Source organism: Fukomys damarensis, unplaced genomic scaffold (genome assembly GCF_012274545.1).
Source record: "Fukomys damarensis isolate Sample0158 unplaced genomic scaffold, DMR_v1.0_HiC HiC_scaffold_22, whole genome shotgun sequence".
NCBI classification, from domain to species: Eukaryota; Metazoa; Chordata; class Mammalia; order Rodentia; family Bathyergidae; genus Fukomys; species Fukomys damarensis.
In genome coordinates, this window is record NW_022900934.1 from 23219871 (window position 1) to 23229888 (window position 10018).

The following is a 10018-nucleotide window of genomic DNA, read 5'->3' on the forward strand; positions in this document are numbered from 1 at the left end:
TTTTTTTTTTTTTTTTTTTTTAAGAATTCATTACAGCTGTACCCCAGTGTATTTTTCAGAGATGAAAAATCATTATTAACTGTGTGCTGGGCGTGGTGGGGTGTGGCTGTTGCCCCAGCCCTTGGGAGGCTGAAGCAGGAGAATTAACATGAGTTTGATGCCAGCCTGGGCTTCCTAGTGAGTTTAAGCTCACCCTGAACTAGATAGCAAGACTCTGTTACTCGCCCCCCAAAAATCCCTAACTGTTAAAGAATTTTTTTATATTCAGAAGTTGTATGATAGCTTCCCAAGAATATTTCTTTATCTGATTTAATTAACATTTTTATACTGACACTTAAGTATTAGCCATTTAATTCTTTATAGTGAATTAATCATCATTGTATTCCACTTGATATAGTTGAAGATAATCAAGTAAACTCATCTATTTCTGAAATAATATACCGTCTTATGGTTTGAATGCTTTTATCTGATAACTTTCCCTGTATTGCTCAGGTTATTTGATAATTTAGAAAATATTTCATTGTGGGTATTCCTCTAGGGGGTAGTGAAAAAAATTTGTTTCCTTCCTTCATGGAATCGACAGTGATATGATTTTTTTTTTAATGGTGTACTTTGGATATTAAGTACATTGCTTGTTATTCAAATACCTTCAGATACTTTCAGTGTCAGGTCCTGTAATCTTCATCACTTGTTATTTTTTGTAAAGTGTAGGACGGTAGCTTCCCAGGCAGTCATTGTAGTTAGTATTAAATTTGACTGGTTGTGATAACTGAAATTCTAAATGTCCATATGTGTCTCTGGAGATATCCACTACTTTGTATAATAGATTATATACAAGTTCCCTTTTAGTTTTGTTTATTGAGATGATTTTAAAGATTGCTTGTTCTTTTACAATACTCGTGAATTCTTAGTGAATAATAAACACTTAATTTTTATGGAAATATTTGTAAATGGACATTGCTGTCCAGAATGCTAATCATTACACATAGGGCTTCCTCTCTTCCCCCTTACTCTGTTTGGCTGTGAGCCCACCCCAGGGAATTTAGCAACTTTAGGGTAAACCCTGTCTCAAAATGACATGTTAAAAAAGGTCATGGAAATATCTTAGTAATAAGGCCCGGGTTTATTCCCCAGGATCACATGAGAGAAAAACAGAAGATTTTACACATAACACATTCATATGTATTTACTGTGATTGAGGTTCTAGTCCCCGTGTCCTTAAAGCTCTTGTTATGAAACTACTCTTTAGTCATACTACATTCATATTCTTTTAGCTTAATTGGCCTTTGCTAAGATAGATTAGATACTAATGAAATCCATGCTTTGTTTCCTAATTTTCAGAAATGGCCTAGAAAATCAATTAAGTTGATTGGGATTCATTTATACTTAATAGCATGTATTTCTGATATCAATACATTTTTTTCCCATTTTAGGAAAAAAAGTCAATTTGTGTTATTATTTAAAAGTTTTTTGACTGTGTACCTATGGTCATATCTTCAAGTTCCTTCAGTATACACCAGTAATATTTCTTCAGCTCCTTGAGATGCTACTTTTGAGCACCTTCCCAGGTATTATATCCCAGTATAACTTGGGGTACAGATCCCTTTACATTTTGACCATTTTTTATGATCATTTTTATACCCACAAAGAAATCCCGTTGAATCACATTTTTATGAAAATCAGAGTAACTAGATGTTTATATTTTTCATGTATTATATAGATTATAATAAACTCCATAATACTCATTTTGCCTTTTTGAATTTTCAGATGTCAGGAAACCCTAGTACTACTCAGATTGTCACTCTGTAGTAGACATGACAAGTTAAATGTTACAATCTCAAAAAAATCTTTTCCAATGATACTCATTTAAAAATTGGCAGATCGTTACACTTTTGACTCTTACTATTGTGTTCACTTTTTAAAGTATAAAATGCTTACTGCCATTGATGTTTAAAAATTAAATATTTGAAATCTCTAAGTACTTGGAATTGAATTCTCAAGATCAGGGTTTTTCAGCCATTATCTGACCGGTGTGATCCCCTTTCCCCATTTCCCATTATTTCCAACCAAAGAATAGTGTAGTAGAATGCATTTGAGATATGAAGAATTAGGAATAGGAAGAACACATAAGATTCCTAGGGTGAAAGGGGAAAAAAGGCCTCAAAACCTTGTCAATGAGGAATGGGGAAGGAGGTTTTGCTGCCAGGTTTTGCTAAGTTCATTTTTATAAACCCTGTTGTGGTAGTCCTCTTTTATTAATGCTTTCCTGACATTTACCCTGTTAGTTGAGGCTCTTCATTGTTCCTGCACTGAGCTGTAGAATTCTCTTTTGTTATAGATTTGCAAACACGACTTTCCCAACAGACTGAAGGTGAGTTGAACTGGGTTTTTTGTTTTGTTTTGTTTTTTGTTTTGTCTTTGAAATAGAATTAAATGCTGCAAGATTTAGTTGTCTGTACCATTTGGTATACTGTTTTGTATCTTTTTTTGTCAGAATGACGGATGTGTGTGTGTGTTGTGTGTATTGTAACACTCTTCTAGTGAAATAATTTAATACAGTCCACTAATGGATAAAGAATATTAAAATGGCCATGCTTTAGCATTAGCTTGTGGAAAATTTTCAGCTTTCACCTGAGGGTGTAGCTCAGTGGTAGAGTACCAGACTAGCACACTAGCACTATCCCTGAACACTGAAAAACCACCAGAAAAACCCATCTCACCTTTGTATGATTTGTGGTTATCAAGTCTAAGTGTTAATGCAGTTGTTTATAAAAGTAAAGAAATGAAGTACTTCATGTGATAATTTTAGTAGATGTATCTTTCAGAACATAGAATAATCTGTACTTTAATCAGATTAGGAATCGGGGAAAAAAATGAATGTTTGTTATGAATGGTACTGTCAGTAATTTATGTAAGTATCAAGCCTTGAGAATAGGTTTATTTATAGACATAATTGCATGCATATTTAAACTTTTCATAAAAGCAGGCTGGTTTCCTTTTAAGTATGAAGTAAATCCCTGCATTTGGCAGAAAATACATTTTGCTGCTCAGGTTTGGGATCATCATTTTAAATGATATATGTAAAGTTGTATAGAGAAATAGTTCTATATGAAAAATGTATATGGCCAGGCGTGGTGGCGCTTGCCTGTAATCCCAACACTCAGGAGGCTAAGGAAGGAAGATCGCTGTGAGTTGAGACCAGCCTGGGCTACATAGTGAGTTTCAGGTCAGTCTCAACTACATAGTGAGACCCTGTCTCAAAAAACGGGCGGGGGGTGGGGGGATAATGTCTATGTTGTTCTTGATGGTGAAGAATTATTTTAACTTTTCCAGCAAATGAGACAGTGGTACTCAGTGAATTTTTTTAAATGGTTTTCAGTATGTTTTTAGCATTCATAACTCATAAAATAATGAATTTTAAATATAGAAAAATAAAGTTCTCCCTAAGCTATTTCACTAAGAATTTCTGGTTTTACCAAGTACTCTTGTATTTGATTTATGATAATGTACACAGATTGGTCTCCAGTTTTTTCTTAAACAGCCTAGTCTTCTTTTAAACCCTTGAGCTCATGCAATGTTTCATCCATTTCTGGAGCAACTTGAGACAACAGGTGTTGCAGCATTGTGCCCAACTACTCTGATGAATTTTTAAAACTTTCCCCCAATAGAATTTTCTATGAATTTCACCATTTTAATTTAAAGCAAAGCTTTATGTAAAAAAATACCTGTTTATTGAAGGAAATAAAGAGAAGTTTCTTTAGGGTAAACTAGCCAAAAGCATTTGTAATTCTATCAGAAACAATCATTCTTTTCTGATATTTCATGCACCGTCTTATGTTCAATGGAACATTTCTGATACTTCCTCAGGTGATCGTTCATTTTAATTATCATTTGTTAATGCATTGTTTTATCCTTAGCTTTGTTTGTTGTTATGCAATGGAATGAGATTTGGTCAGATAATATGATAACGGTGAGTTGTGTAATAGCTACTGGTTTTATTTTTGCAAATCACATAAAAGCATTAGAGCAACTCTTGGAAAATGCTCTAATTTCATGTGTGTGTTTTAAATTTCAATTTTACAATTTTTTCTTTTTTAATCTTTTTTGGTACCAGGAACTGATCCAGGGCCTCATGCTTTCTGGGCAGGTGTTGTGCCACACTGAGCTACATCCCTGGCCCAAATGTCTAGTATTTTTAAGTTACTGTAGTTAACACTGCATATCTAGATACATGCTCCTCTTTAGCACTTGTGGATATATTCTCAGACATTTCTTTGCTTTGTGGCTGGGCTTGAATTTGAGATCCTTGTGCTTCAAGCCTTAGGTGGGATTATAGGCATATAGTAGTGTGCCCAGGTTTTTTAGTAATTTTTAAATTGTGATAAAATACAATCTACCGTTAACATAGGGCTAGGCTGGGTGTCGTGGCGCTTGCCTGTAATCCCAGAACTCTGGGAGGCTGAGGCGGGAGGATCACTGAGTTTGAGACCAGCCTGGGCTGCAAAGTGAGTTCTAGGTCAGTCTCAACTACATAGTGAGACCCTGTCTCAAAAACCGAAACAAAACAAACAAATTTAATATAGGAATTATTTTCTGAGGGCCCAGGTTTTTTAGTATTTTTTAATATTGTACCTAAAATAGACACAATCCAACAGTAATTTATTGCAGGGCTTATTTCCTGATGAAGTGAAATCTTACATGTTTGATTTTATGAATCTTATTTTTAAAACTTAATTTTTTAAAAACTTATTTTGACTAAGGGTTATTTTCATTTGTTAAAAAAGTATAGGCCCATGGGCAAAAACTGAGAAGTACAGATGGGTATTGATTTATTTGGGATTTTAAAGGATTGTATTTTTATCATCTCCCTCATTTTTATATAAATTCATGTCAGTCCTTAAGATCAATCTGGTTTTATTCTTTCTGAATTATGTATTGAGATTTTTGTTTAATTGAATTGCTACAGATCAGAAGTTTAAATTCCATTACAAATGCACTACTTGCACATTTCTGAATGTCTGTTATTTTAATGTAGGATTGCCTCAGTTGTCTGGCAATTAAAGTTGAGTGTAATCTACATCAGAATTTTCCCAGCTACTAAATGAAAATATATGGGAAGAAAAAATCTGTACTAAACATGTATAGCCTTTTTATCTTGTCTTTACTAAGCAATATAGTAATTATTTGCTTGGTGTTTGTTTCGAGAGATGAAATAAAGTATAGTCATGCTTAACAGTATTTCAGAAGGTAGCTTAGTGTGATCAGAAACTATCTCGAGAAGATAAATTGATGAAGTGGCATCCCTATACCCACTGGGATTTTTTTTAGTTGTTAATTATGAGGGACACTCACAGTGTTTTCCATGAAACTAATTTCTCTCTCAATCTTTTTTAGCTTCAGCTTTAGCTGCAGCTGCCTCTGTGCAACCCCTTGCAACACAGTGTTTCCAACTTTCTAACATGTTTAATCCTCAAACGTAAGTATGCTGTCAAGTGTGAAAGCCTTAATGTTAACATTTAGGTAATATTTTATGATTGAAACAGTGCATTGATTTTGAGGATATTAGCATAAGTTTTATGCATAGTGCTAGTTATTTTCTTTAGATACATTTGTTCGATTGGAATTGAAATAAAATGAGATTGGGCTGGGGATATAGCTCAGTGGCACTGTACCTGCCTGGCAAGGACAAGGTCCTAAGTTTGATCCCTGGTACCACCAAAACAACAAAAATTAAGATTGTATGTCGTGTATGTGTGTGTTTTGTTATTGTTAGTGTTTTTTGAGACAGGGTCTCACTGTGTAGTTGATGGTGCCCTGGAACTCACTATGTAGCCCATGCTGGTCTCGAACTCAAAGTGATTCTCCTGCCTTAGCCTCCCGAGTGCTAGGATTACAGGTGTGTGCTGCCATGCCCTGGTGGTGGTTTTTTTGGTTATTTTCTTCTTTATTCTTCCCTTCTATCGATTTTTTTTTTTTTTTTGGTACCGGGGATTGAACTCGGGTCCTTGCGCTTGCAACACCGAACCACTGAGCTAAATCCCTGACCCTATTGATTTGTTTTTTGTTTTGTTTTGTTTTTTTGAGACAGGGTCTCACTATGTAGTTGAGACTGCCCTGGAACTCACTATGTAGCCCAGGCTGGTCTCGAACTCACAGCGATCCTCCTGCCTCAGCCTCCCCAGTGCTGGGATTACAGGCTTGCGCCACCACGCCCAGCTCTGATTTGTTTTTTTGAGGCAGTGTCTCACTTTGTAGTTCAGGCATGGCTTGAACTTTAATGTAGGCCAGCCTGGCCTTGAATTTAGGGGACAGTCCTGAATTTAGGGGACAGTCCTCTCTTAACTGCTCAAGTGCTGGGATTACGGGTGGATAGGTGTGTTGCCATGCTCAGCTTTTTATACAAATTTCTTAAATATTTATGTTTTTATGTTATTTTTGTACTGGGGATCAAACTCGGGATCTTGTGCTTGCAAGGCAGGTAGTGGCACCACTGAGCTAAATCCCAGGCCTGAAATTCAGGACCTTTTGTTTGCAAGGCAGGTGGCTGAACCATTTGAGCCCCCTTGAGCCCTGATAGTATTTAGCTTTTTAAAATATTTGTATTAGTACACAATTATTACAACGATTATGGGGAGTTGAAATACATGTCTCACGTCTTTTATTTCTCCTTCCTCTCATCCTTCTCACCTTCCAAGTTTTTTGTAAAATTTGCACAGTATCCATTGTCACTTTACTTCTCATTTGTTTTAGTCTTTGAAATTTAAAAGTTCTTCATCTTATGCTAGAAAAGGATGCTTTTAAGTTTTTCTGTAATAAAGGGTGTGAATTTTTATATATAATTTTTTGCTTTGGTGCTATGGATGGATAGATCTTCATGCCTTGTATATGCTTAAGCATATGTTGTAATGCTTCTGTTAACTTTGTAGTCATTTGAACACTATTTTTTTTTCTTTTGGAGGGTACTGGGGATCGAACTCCAGATATTGTGCTTGTGAGGCAGGCAGCAGAACCACTGAGCTAAATCCTGTACCCTAGAAACACTTTATTTCAAGCTCTGTTCATCGCTTGTTGATTTCTGTCATTTAAAATATAGGGAATCAACCCAGATATAGGGTGCATGCCTATAATCCCCCCATTTCGGGAGGTTGAAGAGTATTTCAAGTTTGAACCTATCCTAGGCAGCTTTAACAATTTAGTGAAACCCTATCTAAAAGGCTGGAGATATAGTACAATTGAAATGCCACAGTTTCAGTCCCTAGTCCACAAAAGAAAAAAAAAAAATAGAAATCACATCTTAATGTCACCGGGGATTAGTTTAGTGGTTTCATCACCTGCCTCGCAAGTGCAAGGGCCTGCGTTTGATCCCTTGTACCAAAAAACAAAACTTCATGTACGAAGGGTTGTTTTATTTTGATAAGTTGTTTTATACAATTTTAATAATTAAGAACAGCATGGTATTTGTGTGACCTACAGCCTTCACAGTAAACTACATGTTGGCTTTGCATGATATCGCACACCTATAATCTTAGCACTTGTGACTTGTGAGGCTGAGGCAGGAGTAGTGGAAGTTCATGGCCAGGCTACCCACCCAAAAACTGCATGACTCAGTCTTTGGGAACCTTTTGTTTCAACTTTGCAGAGTTCTACAGGCATGTGCCAACATGATTTTCAAAAATGTTAGTTCATAGCTGGACATGGTGGTACATTCCTGTAATCCCAGTATTCAGCCTGGGCTATGTGGGGAGTTCCAGGTCAGTCTCAACTACATAGTGAGACCCCATCTCAAAAAACCAAAGGGGAAAAAAAAAAATTCATAGTTTACCAATGCAGAAACCTTGGATTGCCAGGTGTGGTGGTACATGCTTGTAATCCCAGCACTGGGGAGGCTGAGGCAGGAGGATCGCTGTGAGTTGAAGACCAGCCTGAGCTACATAGTAAGTTCCAGAGCAGTCTGAACTACATAGTGAGACCCTGTCTCAAAAAACAAACAAAAACCTTGGATTTGTTTTTGTTCTTTGAGGGGGGGTGTGACAGGGCTCATGTAGTTCAGGTTGGCCTTGATCTCACTGTGTGTTTCAGGCTGTACTCAATCTCACGGTGATCTAAGTACTGGAATTAGAAATGTGTGTGACCGTGTTTTTTATAATTTTCCCTAACAGCGTATATGTGTTAATATAGCTAATTTTTTAAAATACAAAGAGTAGTGTTGGCTTTTATTCTTTGAAACAGGGTCTCACTGTGAGTTCATGCTGACCATAAACTTGCTTTGTAACCCATGCTGGCCTTAAACATGTGGTAATCCTCCTGTCTCCTGACTGCTGGGATTACAGGTGTTAGACACCGTGCCTGGCTCTTTAAAATGCCTTTGATACTTAGGAATGTAAGTTAATTTTGCTAGTTCAAATAGTATTTTAAGATAGCTTAATGCTTTGTTACAGAGAAGAAGAAGTTGGATGGGACACAGAGATTAAGGATGATGTGATTGAAGAATGTAATAAACATGGAGGAGTTATTCATATATATGTTGACAAGAATTCTGCTCAGGTATTGTGATATTTTAAAATTAATGATGTTGACAAACTTATTCATATATATGTTGACAAGAATTCTGCTCAGGTATTGTGATATTTTAAAATTAATGATGTTTCTCTCATGTTGTTTCTCTCGTGTTGTTCACAGATTTGGGATAGATTATGATCCCTGTATCCCATTAATGACTATTTCTGAAAGGAGCTTTAACATACTTACAAGATAAATTCTCTGAAATAACTTAAAAATTTGCCCCATAGTATTTTCAGTTTCATGTAATTGGAAAAGCTCAGGCATTTTGACTCAATTGTAGCTTACAAGTTACAGAGAAAAGGTATTTTGGCAATTTGCTATGTAAATCATTTGTTAATAAAATTGTGGGTATCCACTTTGTTTAATGTGTTTTTTGTGCAGACACTATGAATAAACATTTGAATGCATATTATATATAACTTTAATCATTCATTTTTGTGCTTTAGGGTAATGTGTATGTGAAGTGCCCATCAATTGCTGCAGCTATTGCTGCTGTCAATGCATTGCATGGCAGGTGGTTTGCTGGTGAGTTTTTTTCCTCCTGTGAAATTCTTATTAAGGGTTTAAACCTAAGTCACAATGCTAAACCCAGCATATCTATTTCTTTCAACAGGTAAAATGATAACAGCAGCATATGTACCTCTTCCAACTTACCACAACCTATTTCCTGATTCTATGACGGCAACACAACTACTGGTTCCAAGTAGACGATGAAGCAAGATAAAGTCCCTTATGTACATAGCTTTTTTTTCTTGAGAATTCATCCTTTTATTTAGATAAAAAAAAAAAATAAAGAGGCAAGGGTCTACTGTCATTTGTATACAATTCCTGTTACCTTGAAGAAAATAAAAACGTTAACAGGAATGCAGTGTGCTCATTCTCCCTAACTAGCAAACCCCAGTGTATACAAAGCTTTTCTCTTGTTCTGCCTTTTTAAATGTTCATGTAGAAAATTACATTAAGGATCTATAGGAATAGCTCTAGGGGAACAAGCGTACTTTCTGTAAAAAGGCAGACAGGTATGTAATGTTTTTAATGTTTCCGAAGCCTAACTTTTTACACAGCAGTTGCATTTCACTAAGTAGATATTTGGCTCATGGTTTATAGCAGGTTTCTAAAATACACATTTAGTATATGGAAATTCAAGTCAGCTAAAGGGCTGTTTGACTAGCATCTCATCTTCCATTCTGATCATTTGGCAAGAAAGGGAGATTCAAAATTATATTTCTTGATGGTAACTTTTCAATTAATGTATCTGTAAGCATTTCTTTGTAAATACTATGTGTTCTGGTGTGTCTTAAGATTCCAAACAAAATGATCCCTGCATTTCCTGAAAATGTTTAATAACAGCCTGGCAAGGTAAGCAGTCTGAGGGAGAAAAGGAAATGCAGAAATAGGTTTTGTCTGGTTGCATATAATCTTTGCTTTTTAAGCTCTGTGAGCTCTGAAATATATT

General features: G+C 35.8%; 1 protein-coding gene across 4 annotated transcripts in view; it reads left to right on the plus strand.

Annotated features, from left to right (window-relative positions):
• Rbm39 (RNA binding motif protein 39) overlaps nt 1–9352 on the plus strand; it is a 35743-nt gene extending 26391 nt beyond the window's left edge. For 2 of the 4 annotated variants that reach the window (XM_033766970.1, XM_010639963.3), the window contains exons 13-17: nt 2321–2371; nt 5395–5476; nt 8439–8544; nt 9009–9087; nt 9176–9352. In XM_033766970.1, coding sequence (XP_033622861.1) covers nt 2321–2371; nt 5395–5476; nt 8439–8544; nt 9009–9087; nt 9176–9276 — 419 coding nt within the window. In that variant the 3' untranslated portion in view covers nt 9277–9352. The remainder of the gene's footprint in view (nt 1–2320; nt 2372–5394; nt 5477–8438; nt 8545–9008; nt 9088–9175) is intronic. The other 2 variants (XM_033766971.1, XM_010639964.3) reach the window with 1 other exon arrangement.
• The last annotated feature ends 666 nt before the right edge of the window (nt 9353–10018 follow it).